The sequence below is a fragment of the Bubalus kerabau genome, chromosome 10 (assembly GCF_029407905.1).
Source record: "Bubalus kerabau isolate K-KA32 ecotype Philippines breed swamp buffalo chromosome 10, PCC_UOA_SB_1v2, whole genome shotgun sequence".
In the NCBI taxonomy this organism is placed as follows: domain Eukaryota; kingdom Metazoa; phylum Chordata; class Mammalia; order Artiodactyla; family Bovidae; genus Bubalus; species Bubalus kerabau.
The window spans coordinates 82658936-82679723 of NC_073633.1; the positions used below are offsets into that span (position 1 = coordinate 82658936).

General features: G+C 36.0%; 1 protein-coding gene across 5 annotated transcripts in view; it reads left to right on the forward strand.

The window, feature by feature from the left end:
• The window catches only part of FUT8 (fucosyltransferase 8), a 329084-nt gene that overhangs the window by 214047 nt on the left and 94249 nt on the right, over positions 1–20788 (forward strand). For all 5 annotated transcript variants that reach the window (XM_055538372.1, XM_055538374.1, XM_055538371.1 and 2 more), the window contains 3 exons: positions 413–528; positions 645–807; positions 14952–15066. In XM_055538372.1, the coding sequence (XP_055394347.1) occupies positions 413–528; positions 645–807; positions 14952–15066 (394 nt within the window). The remainder of the gene's footprint in view (positions 1–412; positions 529–644; positions 808–14951; positions 15067–20788) is intronic.

The window sequence follows — 20788 nt, forward strand, 5'->3', positions numbered from 1 at the left end:
TTGAACATAGACATGTTTTCAATTACATGCTTTTGTACTCCTTTTAAGCCTTTTTGTCACCCTCTCCTTGAATTTTGTTGTTCTCAACACTAGTGAAAGAATTGATCACTTTGGCACTAATGGTGTTATTCAGAGTAGTATGATGAGTTTTTAGGAGACAGTTCTAAAGGTTCATTAATTCTTCAAAGATCATACATCTCTGAGCTAGATTATTTTTTTCTGTATTCAGTATCATTCCAGTGTTTATGTCTTACCCTTACCTTTGAAGAGAAAATTTCATTCGGTACTTCTAATATGTGTTACAGTCCGGTGACTTCTAGAGTTACCAATAAATATGTTTTAGCAAAGTAAGAATGTATTTTTTTGCATAATGTATAAACTAAATGTTTACGTTTTCTTCCTTGAACTACAGAATACCAGAAGGCCCCATTGATCAGGGGCCAGCTTCAGGAAGGATTCGTGCTTTAGAAGAGCAGCTTGTGAAGGCCAAAGAACAGATTGAAAATTATAAGAAACAAACTAGAAATGGTAGGTAATCATACATTGTTTCTCCTCTTCAATATACTGATATTAGTACAAATAATTGAAAGTTTCCTTTCATCAGAATGTTGGAAATGCTAATACTCTCCATTGCTTGACAACAGGTTTGGGGAAGGATCATGAAATCCTGAGGAGGAGGATTGAAAATGGAGCTAAAGAGCTTTGGTTTTTTTTACAAAGTGAGTTGAAGAAATTAAAGAATTTAGAAGGAAATGAACTCCAAAGACATGCAGATGAATTTCTGTCAGATTTGGGACATCATGAAAGGTACTTCCTTTACATTTCATTTGGGATTTAGTAAAGATTATAATCTAAGAATGGGAAATGGAAACCCTTGTTAATTTCCCTGCTGAATGGCAAATGATATCTTCCATGCTGGGAAAGATTGAGGGCAGGAGGAGAAGGGGACCACAGAGGATGAGATGGTTGGATGGCATCACCGGCTCAATGGACATGAATATGGGTAAACTCCGGGAGCTGGTGATGGACAGGGAGGCCTGGCATGCTGCGGTTCATGGGGTCGCAAAGAGTTGGACATGACTGAGCGACTGAACTGAACTGAATTTAGAAGCAGTAGAGTGCCTGAGGGCTCAGTGGATGATAATCACTGAATGTAGTTCATCACCAGAAAATATTATTTTAAATGAATTTCTAGAAATCTTTATGCCCTGAATAAACTCCAAAGGTAGTGCTCAGTCAACTAGCAATACATTAAAATATCTTCCTTTAAATCTCCTTGTTATACAACTGACATTTGAAGTGGAGTGTGCAGTTTACATTATAGTACATTCATTGGAACACATACTAAGGCTGGCAGTTGTTTTGAATTGAAACACTGAAAACTTCAGCAACTTTTTAAGATTTCTAGTGAAAGGTTAATAAGTTTTTGATAAAAAAGGAGCATTCTGTTAATTGCTCTTCCATTTAGTTGCTAGAAAGAAGAACCTAAAATCTGCCTAGTTTAATTTGTTTCTCCTGTTTGCACATTTCTGAAAATGTGGAGTTTATCTTCCGTGGCAAAGGACACATTTTGGTCTGGTGTGTTCATGCAGAACAAAATGTATCTGAGAATCTTTATAGATATGTAAAACCTGTCCATAGGCCTATTATATTTGCAAGTCTATATTCCCAGTGGGATTCTGATGGCAATTACTGTCTCATTAGTGAACAATAAAAGAAAAATTGTTGTATTAACACAGCCTACCACTGTGAAGAGGAAAAGAATTACCCCACAACCTAGAGATTCATATATATTAACATATCAGCAATATTGTAGTTATTTTAAAATATTGCTTTGCTGTTTTAAGTGAAATTACAAATAAAATCTGTCAGTTTATTGGAATCATTTTAGTATTAGTGAATCTATAGCAGTTTAAGATAGCATAAATTTCAAGGGGCATTGATTTACTAGGCCACAGATTCAGCAGTCCCTTTGAAATTTTTGCCTAACTTGCAGTCAGGTCATACTTAGACCTTTAAACCAAATATGGACTGATTTTGTCCTTAAAGCTTCTCCACCCTAAGCTGATTCTGGGCACCATGGTTCTGTTATTTGGAGCTTTGTGCTTGTGTGCTTTGCTAACTGCAGTTTTTTAGGAAAATGCAGATCTGAAGAGGATTTGAGTTGGGCAGACTATATGGTATTTTAAAGGATAAATTTTGGCTCTTCTGATATAATATTTAATTTTAAAGTTTGAATGATTTAATTACTTGAAAATTTCATTTTTTCAGTTCAGTTCAGTAACTCAGTCATGTCCGACTCTGTGACCCCATGGACTGTAGCACGCCAGGCTTTCCTGTCCATCACCAACTCCCAGAGCTTGCTCAAACTCATGTCCATCGAGTCAGTGATGCCATTTTATTTTTTTGCCTTTTCCAAATTAAAATAATTATTTAAAAATTATTTTGTGCTTAGGTTCTGTGACTGTATGTAGGAATTGAAAAAATATGTGGAAATAAAAAATTGGGGGCCCTGAAGAGTTGATGTAAATCAATGTTAATTTTTTTATGAGTTGAGTTCAATCTTAAATACGTTTTGTTTCTTGACACTGCCTTTTAATAAATGTTAAGTAATAATATTTTGCTGAAAACAAAAAAGGAAAGAGACCCAAAATACCCGATTTCTTTTGCTGTCTTAAGCAGAACTTATAATGAACTTGGGATACAACTTCACAGGGTGGTAATTTAACTCCAGGCAGCCAGATTAGAATGCTGTATTACAAATAATGAACAAAGGACAACCAAAAATTAGAGAAATAACCTTTAATGAATGTACGAATAGAGAGGATTTGTATGTATGTAGCATATGCCGTCTTACTGTTAATTTCCAAGATGTTTAAGTATAAGAATTAAAATAGACCTTTGTCTCTGGTGATTTTAACATTACCCAAAATCCCCATTTTCTTTTTATGCTGTCCCAAATTATAGCATACAAGTGGTCTCTGGACTGAAAGTCCATGTTCTCTGAAAAATTAGTTAGAGGTTAAGTCTTATCAGTTTTATTGTTCAGATTTCCCTTTGAATCACTCATCATTTTTTTGTTCAGAAAGACATCAGTTATAGTGAAATTACTTATGGGCTTTTGTTTTTTCAGAAGGGCTTTCTTTATGTCTTAAAATTTTGTTCTCATAGAAACTGATCTCCTTTTTTTTTACTTTCTAAATCAACTTTATTGTGTCATAATTTATTTACAATGAAACGTACATAATGTATTCTATAGTTCTGTGGGTTTTGACAAATGCTCCTAGTTTTATAACCATCACTGCAATCAAGATACAGAATTGCTACTGCCCTTATAGTCGGCACCCTCCCACCCCCAACTCCAGTCCCTTACAGTCACCAAATCTGTATCTGTCCCTATAATTTTGCCTTTTCCAGAATTTTATGTAACTGGAATCATCCTATGTAGATTTTTGAGAGTGGTTTCTTTCACTTGGCATAATGCATGTGGGATTCACACAGGTGAGAAAAATAGAAGCCAGAGAACTTGATGACTGATCCAGTGTGCCGAGATGGGGGACTCAAAAGTAATTGAAGACTTTGTATTTTGCGGGAAGGATAGCATTCATAAATGGAGATCATTGTTTCTTGTGTAGTAATTTGATTTTTTTCCCTGACAAAGTGTAGTCTCCTGAAGACTAGAACTCTAAATTCAATACCTTCTCTACCCTTCAGTGCTAAGCACTCATTATTTAGTCTGCATTCAGTAAGTTATGTCTTTTTAATTTAGTATATGCATTCTTTGATTATTTCACACTCTACTTTGCACCCTGTGCAAAAACAAAATCCTATTCCATTGAAAGATTTATTAATTTTGTGCAACTAAAGAAAATTATATAACTGAGGTCAGAATATTCTCTTGTAATTGAGAATTGCAAAAGGTATGAAGGGTGAATTATAGGAGAAAAGTCATTTACCTCTAAGTATAAAGCTAGAAAGCCCCAGTTGATTTTAACAGTGGATGCTGCAAAACAGAGTATCTGTTAGAAATCACCAAGTATATAGGGGAGGAATTAGAGGTGGGGATCTAAAGTATTATCAGAGTCATGCTGAAAGGAAGCCTGTGGGGCCAGAAGAAAACCTGACGTTTTGTATTTTTGTACTCAGTGCCCTTGACTGCATGTTTGATTTACTTTGGAGGATTTAAGTGACCCCTGTATCTAAAAGTAGTCATGAGACGTCAGTTATCCATGAATCACTAAAAATACAGAGTTTCTGATTTGGAGTGTAAATCTGATTCTAAGCAATGAAGTATGAACTTTCTTTGAATGTGAATGATAAAAAATAATGTTGCTTACCAAATATATCTGATCATTTGCTTATATTTCATGGGCCCTGTGCTCAGTAATTTTTTAAATGCGTCTAAAAATATGTTGAAATTGAGAGGGGTAAAAAACCCACTTTGCCTCATCATAAACTTATTAGGGTTGTTAGAGTCAGAGAACTAGTTTAGATTTTATGTTTTATTCCATAGTGCTACTCTTCCTTGAAAGAAGAGGAGAAAAAGTAAAATGAATATGGAACATTATTTTCTTTTGATGACTGTGAGCTCTTGGTTCCAATCTATTTATTTTACAGACACAACTGGAAATTCAGTTTAATATTGAAAAGGAAAAAATATGTATCCTTTGTTGTTTTTACACATTTTTTCATATTCAGCTTTTATTGTCTCTTAGGCCTTATAGTTTAATATGATAAGTGAAACTGCACATCTTTCATTTTAATTCTTAAAAAAGTAATATACCATACTGAAAGTATATAAATCAGAAGTCCTTTTGTATATGTTTATTAGTGTATATTAGATTTCTTTTTATTTGTGTGAACAATATGAATGGTTTATAGCAATGTTATTATGGAAAGTATGTTTTAAATAAGTCAATTCTAAGAGCAGAACTCCTTATTCAGTGAATAAATTTCCTAGAACCCTAATATAAAACACTAAATGTTGAGTAAATCACAAATATTGCTAATGTCTTCAATTGTCATACTAAGTAGAAAAATTTTAATTTCTAAACATTTTTAACTCGTAAAGTCATGGTCATAGAGATTATGAAGATATTTGAAATTCAGTGCTTATCATCTGATAAATAGAGGCATATCTCACAACAGTCTCTTCTCAACATATCGATAGGTAAATTAGAAAGTCAGTGGGGAAGTCAAAAGTGCTCTGTGCCAGTTGTTAAGAAGTTTTGTGTGTCGTCATTACCCTAGTCTTTTTCCAGCTTCAGCAAGGTATCAAGAGCAGCTGGAGGGCGTCTTAAAACAGGGATTACTGTATCCCATCCTCAGAATTCCTGATTCAGTAGGTCTGGAGTGGGGCCCAAGAATTTGCATTTCTAACATCTTCCTAAGTGATACTGTTGGTCTTTGAGAACAAAGGCTTTACAGAATCCCTGGTTCTCTTTATTGGTTCACCACTGATAGAGGCTATGTTAAAGTGAAAGTGAAGTCACTCAGTCGTGTCTGACTCTTTGCGACCCTGTGGACTGTAACCTACCAGGCTTCTCCATCCATGGGATTCTCCAGGCAAGAATACTGGAGTGGGTTGCCATTTTCCTTCTCCAGGGGATCTTCCCGACCCAGGGATTGAACCTGGGTCTCCCACCTTGCAGGCAGGTGCTTTAACTTCTGAGCCACCAGGGAAGCCCAGAGGCTGTGTTAAGTTTCTTGGAAAAATCACATGTTTCTTGAAAAAATCACATGTCTCTATAGGTTGGTGCGCCTTATCAGTAAACTGTGGGGGAAAAAAAAACTCTTCTTTTGCTCCCCACTTGATGCTGTTTCTTTTAGTGAGGGGACCATATTTCTTTTCTACAATGTAGCTCTCATTGTTCATTACTCAAAATACCTACCATTAATGCAGCCTGGATTCCAAATATCATGTGGGTTTTAGCTCTCCTGAGATTTTTAGCAAAATGCTGTTGACCTGATTAGCCTATTACTTGGGAGCTAGTTAATTAATTATATTCTTTGACTTTTAGGAGTTTTTATTTTTTAAGAATTTAGAGGGGCTGATGGTATAATAAATAAATACAGAGTAGAATATTATTATTACCTGGTATATTGATCTCAAGCATTAATATCATTTGATCTTTCAGTTGTTGATCATTCTAATGATTGTATGTGACCATGCTTCATAGTAATACCATCACATTTACTTGATGCTTCTGATATCATTGATCATGAATTGACCCTGGCCTCTTTGAAATAGCAAGAGGGAAATCAGCAGTTTAGAATGGTTATCTTTGTCATTATGACTTGATTATTTATGTAGTAGTTTTAAGTTCAGTGCTTGGATTTATGATTTTTTAGATTTGGCCCTTAGTTTCTGAGGATATCATGGAAAAGTTTTATCTTACCACCCTTTTTGCTTGTTCAGAAATACATTTCACTTAATTATTGTTGCTTTGGCTCTTTTTGTCATCTTTATGGCACCAGACACCAGTTTATGAAATAGTTAACTGAAGTTGCTTCTTTCTTATTTTAAATCATACCAATTTTTAAAGGATAGGAGGTTTCACAGAACTGATGAGCTATTTCTCAATTAAGTTGACTGAAACTATTGAGAAGCAGCCTAGTAAAGTAGCAGTCTCATTGCTCCTGCCAGGTTTGTATCATCTCATTACCAGTAATTTGTAAAGCAGCTTTGCTAAGACTGAGAACAGCTATGTTTCCCAAATGATGAATGATACTTATGACTAACTAAGCTGATTAGATTTTTGCTACTGTAGGGGAGTATGTAACAAAAATACTTCAAATCAGGCAAGGGGTGTGATATCTGACTGGTTATAGGGGAATATTGGTAGGTTAACATTTCACAGGTTTATTTGATCAGAATTGCTAGTCATAACCATTGTGGTCCAATAGCTTGGTTTTTTCCCTCTCTTTATAAAGTAGACTCTTCTTAACTGTCTTTGAAAGGTCCAAGAACTGAAATTTTCATTCTTGAATAGTTAAGTTTTGTGAACCTTCAAATCTATCATTCTTTGTGCTTTATTTTATTATATACATACACTTAATTTTTTTCACATGTGTTTTGATTCTTACATGAAGCTGGAATGTAGTAGCTATTCTTTCTCCAGTTTTTAGTCTCTTTAGGCAAAACGTTTTTGTATGATTGTTTTCCTACTAAGGAATTTAGTGATACTAAATATCACTAGATACTATCCAGTGATACTAGAACATTCCTCTTAATGTCCTTGGACAAAGGGAGACATTGTCATATGAAGTTACTCTTATTCGGCTTGTTACTGAATTTTTATCCGCCAGATTGTGATTCTCCATCTTCTGTAAGGGAACATTCTGTCCTGAAATAAAATTTGCATTGGAAGGAGAATCTGGTGGGAAAGTGTGTCTCATCTAATGGCCCTAACTCTTGTTTTGCCTGTCCCCACCTTACATCTCCTTGGGTGTGGTTTCCAAGCTCAAAAAAATTTTTGACATTAAAAATACTTAACTTACTAAGGATATCCTATATGCCAGTCACTGCGATAAAGGCTCTCTATTCATTTTCTTGTTTTATCAACATAACAGGAGACACAAGAGACACAGGTTTGATCCCTAGGTCAGGAAGATACCCTGGAGAAGGAAATCCACTCCAGTATTCTTGCCTGGAAAATTCCATGGACAAGGAGCCTGGCGGGCTACAGTCCAAGGGGTTGCAAAGAGTCAGACATGACTGAGCATGCACGAGCAATACTATGTGGCAAACCTCCTTATTTTATGAGCAATACTATGTGGCAAACCTCCTTATTTTATAAAAAATGCTGTACTCAGGCCTAGAGAATTTAGATAGCTTATGCAATTAAGTAGCAGAGCTGTTCTATCTAAATTTCTTTCTCTTAATTACTAAATACTTCTCTGAGCTTTATTTTTCTCTTCCACACATGGAGATATAATTCCTGCAGTAGTAGCATTGTGATGATTAAATGTGGGAAAATAAATAAAACGCTTTCCGCAATCACTAACACATTGTAGAATCTGGTAGATGTAGTCATACCTGCCCAAGGAAAGTCCCATAGAGGATATATATAGAAAATTCCTAGATCCTGCAAGGAAGGCACCATTAAGGGGAGACTGTCACAGTGCTCAACAGGAAGAATTTCAGGGTCTGAAACCTAAACATAAGCCTAATGGAGCCCACTCACCAAACAGCATAATTATTGCCCTGTGTTTTTATTGCTGCCCTTCTGGACTCCCTTTGCCTGTGTGGGCTGTCTGAATGGCGGTATTCTAAAATTCCTCCTGAGACGACATGGGAGGCAGTGGGAGCACTGTCTGCCTTTCTGTCTACTGCTCACAGTTTTATCCTTTGCACTGTTTGCTTCTGCCCCAGGAGCAAACCAAAGTGTTGCCCCTGATGCATATTCACCTGTGGATTAGGTTTCATGGTGTACCCTCCCTTAGTCACATTTGCTTTCAGTTCAGTTCAGTTCAGTCGCTCAGTTGTGTCCGACTCTTTGTGACCCCATGAACCGCAGCCTGCCAGGCCTCCCTGTGCCTCACCAACTCCCAGAGTCCACCCAAACCCATGTCCATTGAATCTGCCATCCAACCATCTCATCCTCTGTCGTCCCCTTCTCCTGCCCCCAATCTTTCCCAGCATCAAGGTCTTTTCCAGTGAGTCAGCTCTTCACATCAGGTGGCCAAAGTATTGGAGTTTCAACTTCAATATCAGTCCTTCCAGTGAACACTCAGGACTAATCTCCTTTTAATAAATTCCAGTTCCTTCACCTTGGGCTTTTCTTGCTTGAATTATATCTTCTGTGCCAGCCGTCTGGGAGAGTTTCCCTCTTCAGCATTTTGAATCTGGTATAAAAAATACTCTGCTTGTGGTTCTTCATTGGCATAATTGAGAAAGACCTGAATATTTAAAAACAGTTTTGTGAATATTAATATGTATAAAAATAGGAAAATTAACAGCAAACATAAAGAATATAAATGTAGACCAGCTTTGGAAGAAGGGTTTGATATTTGTCATAGCTGACAAGTATCAAACTCTTGCTCTTAGAGTCACAGATGTTTGTCTGGTCTGTCACTTATCTTCACATGTGTGTATTCTACCCTCAAATGACCAGTGCTGTTCTGCTGGTCCTTTGCCTGGATTTGTATTGATATTTCCCAGACTTTAATACCTCAGGACTTTAGATTCATCATCTACCTCCTAGATTTTTGGTAATCTTCATAGTCAAAACCAAGTCAGCCAGATTATCCCAGCTTTTGAGACACTTCTAAGAGATTTGATTTTAGGATGGAGTCACTGAAAATCCAGAATTTCTGTGGAGTGGTTTTCAGACATCATGTTTCCCAGTAATGGGCTGGGAAACTGAATCTATTTGATTATCCTCATGTCTTTGGCTAACAGGTGACAAATTTTGCAGGATGGTAACTTCTAAACATTATTGGATTAGCAAAGAACTACAGTTGACCCTTTAAAAAATGTGGAGGTTTGGGACACCAATCCATTGCACAGTCAAAAATTCACATTTTGACTTCCCCAAAATGTCGCTAATAAATAGCCCTCTGTTGACCAGAACCCTTACTGATAATGTAAACTGTTGATTAACCCATGCTTTGTATGTTGTGTACCAATATTATATAGTCTTACAATTAAGTATACTAGAGAAAAGGAAATGTTATTAAGGAAATCATAAAGAAAATATATTTATAGTACTGTACTATATTGATACCAGAAGTTTATGTCCTCTGTTTACAAAATGAATTGTCTCTCAGTAGTTTCATCTATACTGTTTTATAAGATACAAAACACTATAGGTATTATACATATTATAGTAGAAAGCAAAAATGAAAAGATAGCATAAAAATTCATTTATTTACAGCTGTAACAATACATGTATTATACCTGTATCAACAATGATTGCTTTAAAGGAGGAATATAATCAATATAATTACTTGTGGTAGCCTAGACTATACACTAATAAATGAATTGTTATAAAATTTTTATAGCAAACAGTTTTACAGTCATATACATAACACAGTATTAGAAATAGCACCTTTTTTAAAAAACCTATGGTAATAGGCTAATATGCAGTTTCTCTAATTATGAAGAAGGACTACTCTATAATAATATAATTCTTTGAAAGCAAAGTTATGAAACAGTAAGAAAACTAGCACATTGTTAATTTTATATTAAATATCATTCACTTTATGCTTATGTAAGCACCTATGAGTACCAGCATTTATTTTACACATTTATGATACATCTTTTTCTCAATTTTTTTTTTTTGCTATTTCCATAGTACGTGGTTCATCTGTGAGTTTTTTCAAATCATCTCAAATCTGAAAAAAAATTTTCCAATATTTATTTAAAAAAAACTGCATATAGCTAGACTACTTGCACAGTTCACATTGTGTTGTTCAAGGGCCAACTGTAGGTTGAATTTAAAGTCATTTCCTGGACTTCTCTTCTTTATGTGATGTGCATGGGGAGGCCAAGAAAAAATGATTTACAAAGCAAGCTCAATTTAGTTGACTATAGAAACAGAGTGACTTATTTTGTGATTCTGACTGCATCATCATAAAAAATTAGTGTCCTTTTTTTTTGGTCTTTGGTCTTCTAGTTATGAGACTGGTTATTCCACTTTCTTGACAGAGATTGAGATGAATATGAATAATTGATTGCTAAGACTTCGTACTGATGTAGCTTGGTAAAAACATTCACTTTTATGTTTTCTAACTTATTAAAAAATACAGCGATCAGCTTTCATTCCCAGTGGTAAAGTAATGATTACTGTGATGTGAAAGCATAAACCATGCCAATTTTTATATTTCAAAGAATTTTCCCCTCTAAATTATACCTAATGTAGTTTTTACCTGCTTGAGACTGTATGGTGATTGTCATGGAATGTATTGCTATTTGTTTGTGTGTATGTTTATTTTTAATGTAATGCCATCAGAGCATATTGAATTTCCTTTATTCCTTTGACATTTGCTGATAGACTGGTTATTTATCCTGCTGTATTATTACCTCTCCAGAAACAACACTGTTATTTAAAGTTGAGATTTGCAATAAAAGTTGTGATTACTCCTATTTAATGGGTAGGAAAAAACAAACGACCATGTTTGGATATGATGAAACCTATGAAATGTAAAAAATAATATGAGAGTAATGGAAAAGAGGCCTTATAAAACTGAGAAAATAATTTAAATAAAATTCAGGAGCCCTATAACACCATTATAGTTAAAGACATCTCCTGTTTCCATGATCAAGTCACACAATTTCATATGAGTGGTGACTTTTCCCCTAGCAACTATAAAATGCTACATGATAGTCCATAGGGGCCTCAGTTTGGTAATCTGAAGAAAACCTGAACCTCTGTTCAGTGTATAAGACTGTAAGTTAATTTCTTAGGGAGGCATTAAGTTGTAGATATGGTTTTTCCAACTAAAATTGCTCTTTCAATGAAAAGAAGTGTTTTGAATCTTTAGGTTGGAATAATAAGTATAAAAATAGATAAAGCATCACATATTAGATTCGTGCCCTATTTTAAAAGGGTAAACATGGAAATAGTCAAGCTGTGAAGTGTCCTGTGCATTGAATAATGTTGACACATTGAACAAATGTCTGAAATGGTTCACAGATGACCCTGTTATTCCAAAGCATTGTATATAACTGTTCCACTCTTAGTTGGGTGAATATTCTGAACTGTAGCTATGATTTTGCATTTTTATGTGTGTATTATTAATAGTTTTGCTTTATTCAAAGGGTCTATTACCAGATATTCTCTGTTTATTATATGTAGTTCTGATGGTTTTCTATGACAGTAAATAAAACTTTAATTTTTCCAGTGGGCTGCCATTTCTTTATTCCTAAATGGTTTATCATTTAGTTAAGAACCAGGAATAAAAGACAACTGAGGCTGTCATATACTCCTACAGAAGTCACAGTTGTTAAGGGCTGGTTTCATTATCTGTTAAACGAGTCCTTACTGATCAGTCCCTTTCTGCAGGGTGCTATAAAGCACTGACTATTGGGTCATTTTTCTGACTGGCCATTAGTCCCACATATACTGTCATCCTCATACCCAGTGGATCCTTCCTCTTAGTTGTAGAATCATTCGTAGGTCCTCCTCAGACATGGGTAAAAGCTCTGAAGCAACTCTCTGAGTCATTCTAGCATAAATAGCAATGTCTTAGTGTATTTGGGCTACTGTGACAAAAATGCCACAGATGCATAGCTTATGAACAACAGAGATTTGTTTCTCACAATTCCAGAGTCTGAGAGGTCCTAGATCAAGATGCTGGCTGATTTGGTGTCTGATGAGTGACCTCTTGCTGCTTCATAGAGAGTGCCTTCTCACCATGCCATCAATGTGGCAGAGAGGCTAGAGAGTTCTGTTGGGTCTGTTTTATAAGAGCACTAATCTCATTCATAAGGGCTCCACTCTCATGACCTGAGCACTTCCCACAGGCTCGACTCTTGAAAACCATCACACTGGGCATTGTTTCAATGTGTGCATTTAAGGGGACTGCAGATGTTCAGTCTGTAGCAAGCGACCACCACATATATTACTACTTTGTTCATATTATCATTAATCCTTTAAAAAACTATAGCAGGTATTAAAATATATGGCAGGTATTATAATACTTATTTTAAAATGAAGTAACTATATCTCAAAGATGTAAAAAAAAAAAAAGCTAGTAAGAGGTAAACCCCGAACTGAGAGACCTATCTGGCTCTCAAAGCTTTTTCTCCTCTGATTTGGAATCTTTCTGATTTACAATGAATGGTGTCCACATTTTTGTACTCTGGACCCCTTTGATATTTTGTATGTGTAACATACAAAATACGTGTTAATATTGTTTATGTACTCAGTAAGACTTCTGGTCAACAGTAGTGCTATTAGTAATTAAGCTTTGGGCAAATCAAAAAGTTGTATGCGTTTTCAACTGTGTGTGGTGTGGGTACCCCTAATCTCTGAGTTTCTCAAGGACCAACTGTATACTTTTCTGATAAATAGAAATAAATGTCTAGTTTTATAATTTTCAGAAACAAATAGTACATACTTAATAAGCATTCTCTAAATGGAAGAGTTCATACAAAATATGGTGAAGGAGTATAAGCTGGAGTTATAACTAGTTAAGGATTATCCCCAGAAGTTCTCTAGCACAAAATTGGATTTTTGAAATATAAAAATTATCAATATTATCTCATCTAAAATTCTTGAAGAATTTTTTTGCTACTTTTTCGTTTAATTTAATTATCTATTCAAAAATGTCTACTGGGCATTTTCTGTGTGATCAGCACTGTTCTGTAGGCTGATTTGTGGTGGTTGGCGGGTTTAAAAAGTACTCTGCTACCATGGAGCTTAAGTTCTAGAAGGTGGAGGAAGATAATAAAATAAGTAAATGATGCATATTAAAAGATGATAATTGCTTGGAGATAAATAAAACAGGGAAGGAAAAGAAGGAAAATTAAAAGATGTGATGGTAACTGGGTATTGAATTTTTAAGTGAGAGTCTGGAAAGCCTTTTAAAACAGAAAGTGAGCACAGATTTAAACGACATTTGGGTGAGTCATGTGGAGGATATCTGGGAAAGCAGCATTCCAGGAGCGAGAAGAGCAAATGCAAAGGCCCTGAAGTAGGAACAAGGCTGACATGTTCTGGGGTTAATAATAAGATTATGTGGCTGAAATAGAGTCCACAGTGAGGACAGTAGTAGGAATGAGATCAAAGAGGTAAAGGAGGCCTTATTGTCTGGGGCCTTGTAGTTCAAAGTAATAACTTCCAGTTTGACGAAGTGAGATGAAGAGCCAGTTCATAAGAGCAAAGATATAACATCATTTGACTGGCATTTTGACAGGATCTGGCTGCTGTGTTGAGAATTGACTGTAGAGATTGGCAAGGGTGGAAGCAGGGAGACCTGTTCAGAGGTTACTGTAACAATTCAGTGAGAAGATGGTGGCTCAGTTGATAGCAGTGCCAATGGTAATGCTTGGTCAGAACCTGTTTCAATATTTGCTGATAGGTTGTTGGGGGTTGTTAGAGAAAGAGGAGACTTGCTTTTTACTTTTCTTTATTGGTAAAGGTAAGTCATAGCTTGTATTTAATGTAATGTAAGTAAAACCATCTGCACCAGCCATCAAGTTTCTCTTACCTAGTATACTGAGCATTTTAGTTTACTTTGCAGGAAATTCAGCATGTTTTAATTGACACTACCAATTCTATGCAAGTATCTTACAATCATCTTATTAATTTAGACCAAGAATTGTCAAATTATAGGCCAAGGGCCAAATCTGGCTCATCGCCTGGTTTTGTGAATAAAGTTTTATTGAAACACACACACATTTTTTTTTCCCCTGCATATTGTCCATGGCAGCTTTCCTGCTTCAAAAGCAGCAGAAACCCAGGAATCCTAAAATATTTACTATCTGGCCCTTCATAGAAAAATGTTTGCTGATCTTTGGTTTCAACTATTGTGTCAGAATTGTGCCAAGATTTTCCTCTCATCTTTTTCCAAGTATGAAGAGGAAATTTAAGAGGGGTCAGAAAGTGACAATAGAGGGAACAAAATGGTAATATTCAAATACTGGCACCAACGTATTTCTCTCCCTTATGTTAATCTGCCTGTTTCTTTGCTGTGGATATCCACTTCTCCCTAATCTCTGAAGTGCCCTGTGTTGAAATATAAGTACACATAACTGGCCTAGGGAAAAAAAAAAGATTTGTTTTTCTCAATAGTAAAGATTTACTGTAGGAATGACTCTTGGATGCTAGAAACTAAATTGTTGAATTTCACAATCTTGACAGAAAATAAAAGACTAGTACCACCATCAGCGTGAGCATCAATCTTTATGAAGAATTTGACTCATCTTATCTTATGCTTTTGAAAAATCCTGTACAAATGAAGTACAAATAAGTTAGACCCCCATTGTTGTTTGGTTTTTATAGGTCTATAATGACGGATTTATACTACCTCAGTCAAACAGATGGAGCAGGTGATTGGCGGGAAAAAGAGGCCAAAGATCTGACAGAGCTGGTGCAGCGGAGAATAACGTATCTTCAGGTAAGAAGGTTAGGTTAATAAATAAATTCGAGTGAAAAATAGGAGGAGAAACATTAAAACTAAGAGTATTTGTCCATTCATTTTACATATTTATTCAAAAAGACACTATGGCATGCCTTGAATGGAATATAAAGATGGCTAAAACAAGATCCCTGCCCTAACAGAGGCTACTTCTGACACATGCACACACAAAAACTATAGTGCAAGATAGGAAGTGCTGCATATATGAGATATGATGAAATGCTCATTGGAGGACGATGTCACAGATAGCTTTGTGGAAAAGATATTATTTAACCGAGCTGTAAAGGATAATCATATAGGATTTAGACGTCCAGAAATGGAGAAGAGTGTACTAGCTATAGCATGCTGTTTGCTGTGCTCATTCGCTCAGTTGTGTCCGACTTCAGATGATGTGAGTAAAGCTCCTACCTGGGAAAGAGCAGTACAGGAACCCAGTGAGAAACAGGATATTTCAGTTTGTCTGGAGTTTTGGTTGTGTGAAAAGAAGAGTTGGTAAAGGTAGGTTCAGGAGCCAGATCGCCGAGGTCCTTGTGTACAGGTTAAGCTTTATGGTACATAAGAGGCAAATGGTTGCTGAAAGATTTTATTTATTGCCTAACATCATTATAACAACAAACAGGAAATATAAATCAAGGATAAACTCCAAGTCCCAGGCCCTTTTAAATGTTCTCTCTTCATTTTGTGTGTGTGTTTTCTTCTAGTTCTTACTTACATGCTTACCCAGTCTTAAAACGTTTGTAAAGACAGAATTGATTTACTTTCGAGTTGTTGTTGTTTTTGTTGTTTGCTTAATATACCATAAACTTTTTCTGTTTTAGAGTCACAGCCTACTTTTGAAAAATTTGTGTACATAAGAGTATCATAATAAGAGTGGTGCTTTAGTTATACTAATCTGAAAGGTAGAATTTTGCTTGAACTGGATTCATTGGCAGAGACTGGAAGGAGACTGTTTAGGACAGGAGTCCCCAACCTCCAGGGGCTTCCCTGGTGGTTCAGCAGTAAAAAATTCGCCTGCCAATGCAGGAGACACAGGTTCAATCCCTGGGTCGGAAAGTTCCCTGGAGGAGGAAATGAAAACCTACTCCAGTATTCTTGCCTGGAAAATCCCATGGACAGAGGAGCGTAGTGGGCTGCAGTCCACGGAGTCACAAAGAGTTGCACACGACTTAGCAACTAAAACAACAGCAACCTCAACCAGTACCTCCTGTCATTAGGTTAGAAATTAAGTGCACAATAAATGTAACGTGCTTGAATCATTCTGAAACCATCTCTCCTCCCCTCCGGATCCGTGGAAGAATTTTCTTCCACTGAACCAGTCCCTGGTGCCAGAAAGGTTGGGAACCACTGGTTAGGATATAAGGACAATATTGCAGGTGAGAAATATTGAGGTGTGTGGCAGTTTGCATTGGAAGGGAAGAAAGGAATTTGAGCGAGTTTGGGAAGATCGAATAGATAAGCCTTTCCAAGAGGCTGAAGAAGCTGGAATGACTGGGGTAATGGGGTATTATTAACTGAAAAGAAACTTAAAGTTAGAATGCAGTCATCAGGGTAAAACAATGAATTAGTAAATAGAATTCTGTAACACTCCAAATGCTTGAAGTTGGGATGATCCTCCCCATCCATTTCTAGTGATGGTATGCTTTCTGTGTACACTCACTCTGTTTCCCTTTGAAAATTAAGGCGTCTTATAAAAGCAAAATAATAGCCAGTGACTTTATTTTGTATATTTTAAGATGCATATTTTCCTACAGTTAAATAGGAAAAAAGTAGAAAATCAAGTGCTTCAAGAGATCATTAAAAACAAAACTGATCTTGGCATTCTCTCTTGTCTCATGCCCCCATGGCCATTCATCAGAGGTGTCTGTAGAATGAACAACACTTGCCTCCTGTAGGGAAGAGGTAATTATCTCCTATCAACTAGAACCTCATTCAATGAACTATAAACAGCTGGTGGTGCAGAACTCTCATCCTCATTTAAAATGGAAATAACTATGGTTTCTGAGTTTCTTCCATTTCCACATATTCATTAAGTTTTCACCCCACGAAAGTTATATTTAAACTATGATTTGGCCATACTTTAGCTCCCCTCACTGTAACGAGTACCTACCACTTGCTCTAGTTTCTTTTTTCCTCTTGGTTTTTAAGTGGCCAAGTGCTCTCACCAGTAGCATGAAGTTCATCTTCAGTGTGCTGTTTTCAGTGGTTCTGTTTTAGAGAATTTCACTTGTAAATCACTTATAGCAAAACATCATTTCACATGGACCTAACTTTGAATAGGTATTCAAATATTACCTATTTTAAAAATTCTTGCTTTTTTGCTTTTCTTTTATTTTATTCTATTGGAAAAGGAAATGTGTGTGTGTTTTTTTTTTAATATTCAAGGAGATGGGGAAAATCTCAATAGGAAAAAATGTATTTTAGAAAAAATATTTTTCTTTAATTATTTAATGTATTTATGATCATTTTCCCCCCCATTTTTAAAGAACTGTATTTTTAACATATTATTTTTTAAAGGTTAAAGTGGCCAGTCACTCAGTCTTCAGCTTCTTTGGATATAGGTGAATAAGCGTCCTCTCTCCCATTCCAACAAAATTAAAGATATGTATTTGTAAGGAGGACTTGCCCAGTGGCTCAGCAGCAAAGAATCCACCTGCAGTGTAGGAGATGCCAGTTTCATCCCTGGGTTGGGGAGATCCCCTGAAGAAGGAAATGGCAACCCACTCTAGTATTCTTGCCTAGGAAATCCCATGGACAGAAGAGTCCAGCAGGCTACAGTCCATGGGGTCATAAAAGAGCTGGACATGACTGAGAGACTAAACAAGAGCAGTAAATCATAAGGAATCCTTTCTCTGACTTGGATTTTTATTCCTTTTAAAAAAGAATGATTTGGGGACTTCCCTGATGGTCTAGTGGCTAAGACTCTATGCTCCCAATGCAGTGGAGGGGGCGGGCTGGGTTCAATCCTTGGTCAGGGAACTAGGTCACACATGCTGCAACTAAGACCCGGTGCAGCCAAATAAATAAATAAATAAATCATGATTTATCCCTGGTTTAACTTAATGGATTAGAGAATTAATCAGAATAGTTGAGCTATTTATACAGATGTTTTAGAGTGATTGCATTTTTTCCCATTACATCTTTTCTTGGTATTCAAATCTATTGGTGTTTCCATACTATTACTTTTAAGCCTTTTATTACTGTTAAAAGGCTATTTAAGCAACTTAGATTCTGAAAAACTTCAACCGGGCTTAGAAAATAAGAAGTATACTAGGAAATAAAGCTAAAAGGGGGGATAAAGGACAAAGTCTTTGACTTTTGGTTCAGTTCAATTCAGTCACTCAGTTGTGTTCAACTCTGCGACCCCATGAACCACAGCACACCAGGCCTCCCTGTCCATCACCAACTCCTGGAATTTACCCAAACCCATGTCCATTGAGTTGGTGATGCCATCCAACCATATCATCCTCTGTTGTCCCCTTCTCCTGCACTCCATCTTTGCCAGCATCAGGGTCTTTTTGGTACCTATATTCAAAATAAAAACAAGCACTTCATATAACTTATAGATGGAGATTTTAGAAAGCTTTCCTTCTTTAGCCCATCAGCCAGCTATTATATAAAGTTGCTAATATTTTTTATCTAAGAAAATAATAAGGAAAAGGTACAATAGAAACAAATATTTTCAACATTTTAAATCTCTGGGAGATTTTAGTCACTGAAATATCTTGCTGTAGTCACAAATAATTCAGATAATTTTATAATTTACTTTTAATGGTTTGTTTGAATAGGTGAAAACATTTTCAGTTTTACTAGATCTTTACTTATGAAACTTGTGACTTCTTGTTAACACAACAAGAATTTTTTAAAACTCCTGATATATTTAGGTATAATGCAAGACCTAGTACAAATAGAAAAAACCTAGATTAAACCCCTGTCTTAATCCATAACAGGTTTCATTTTAAAATCTAAGCCTTTCTTTATGCAATTCTCCAGTCCTCTGAATTGAGCAAATATCCATTATGTCTCATGAAGATCCTGCTTGACTTAGTCATATAGTACAGTGAAGTTTGGTTTCAGTATTAGATTTCCATTCAGTTATTATCATATGTGTCATGTCTCATGTTTGCTGTGCTCAGTCGTGTCTGACTCTGTGACCCATGGAGTGTGTGTAGTCCATCAGGCTCCTCTGTTCGTGGAATTTTCCAGGCAAGAATACTGGAATGGGTTGCCATTTCCTCCTCTAGGAGATCTTCCCAACCCAGGGATTGAACCCACATTTCTTGTGTCTCCTGCTCTGGCAAGCGAGTTCTTTACCACTGTGCTGCCTGGGAAGCCCTTATTGTCATATACCTGGATTTTACTTGGGAGAAGCAGTTTCATCATACACTGGAAAATAAGAAGGTACTAGGGCAAGCGGACTTCAGTGGGACAGAGTTTTATAGTTGTCTTAATTAAAGTTATCTTCTCTTTAGAGTTGAAGGCCCTAAGGCATGGCATTAAAGGACTAAACTTACTAAAAACTATAATAATCTTTTTGAAGACAACCCCAGGTGTGCTGTGTTAGTCTCAAGTAGAATGGACCAAGTAATCCTCTTAAGGTCTTAATCTTTTGTATGTTTATCTAAAAAGTCCTTCAGCCATACAGTGAACAGGTAGTATTGGGTTGTTTAAAATACTATTTTGTGCTGGTCTTTAATCTTGTGCTACATGAATCATAACAAATTGAAAAGTTTTGTTGAGTATATTTCTCTAGTTTCTGATATTAACTTCAGGCTCACTTTAAAAACCACACTGCTAATATATTTGTTATGTGTCTGCATTTTACTGTAATGCACATCATTTTCCTAGACTTTTGAATGACATGGAGGAAATTCTGCTTTGATTTTGGTTATTAGAATATACTTTGCAGTTTCTAATTCGCTCATATTAAGCACATTGGAAGAGATCACAATGCCTTGTTGTTCCTTAACTTGCTTGAAACAAGTTGTAAGTTGGTGACTCTGGTGAAGAGAGCAGCTAGTTAGGGCACATAACTTATAACAAAAGCCATTTCCCAGTTTAACTGGAAATTATCTATGTTTTGGTACTTAAAGGTTCTTCTTTTGTTTTTTCTACCCAGCTCTAGAGTTGACATTTTAAGCAGAATTGAACCCATTTCAGGTAGAATCTAAGTATATAGAAAGTAGCAATAGTTGGAAGTGGGTTTTTATTTTTGTTTTTTTCTTTTTGTGGCTTCCTTTGGGGGCTTTGCTTTGTCTATTTGTGTTTTGAATAGGATTTTTCTTGGAAATTGGTAGGTTGATAATTTTCCATTTTTTGAGAGAAAACTAAAAGCTGTGAAAATAGAGAATATTTTACTTTTTAAAAGAGAATAGAGCTTTGTTTTTCCATTCAAAAGTAGACTAGTTGGAGATAATGCAGATTTCTCTTCTCCTATATGGATTCTAGTGACTATGGATAGTCTTTGGAATGGAAAGTGGCCAAGTCACACTAGGAATGCATTATTGAGGCTGTTAACATATTTCTCAGATAATTTTCAGATTGTGGGGAAACCCTCCACTATAACATAGGATGTGTCTAACCCCCTTTCTCTTCAACAGGACAATTTTTAAAAATAGATTTAAGGCCAGACTATAACTATAAACTTTATTCATCTGCTAGTCTGCTCACCATGAGATCAAATCTTTCATCTGGTGCCCTCAGA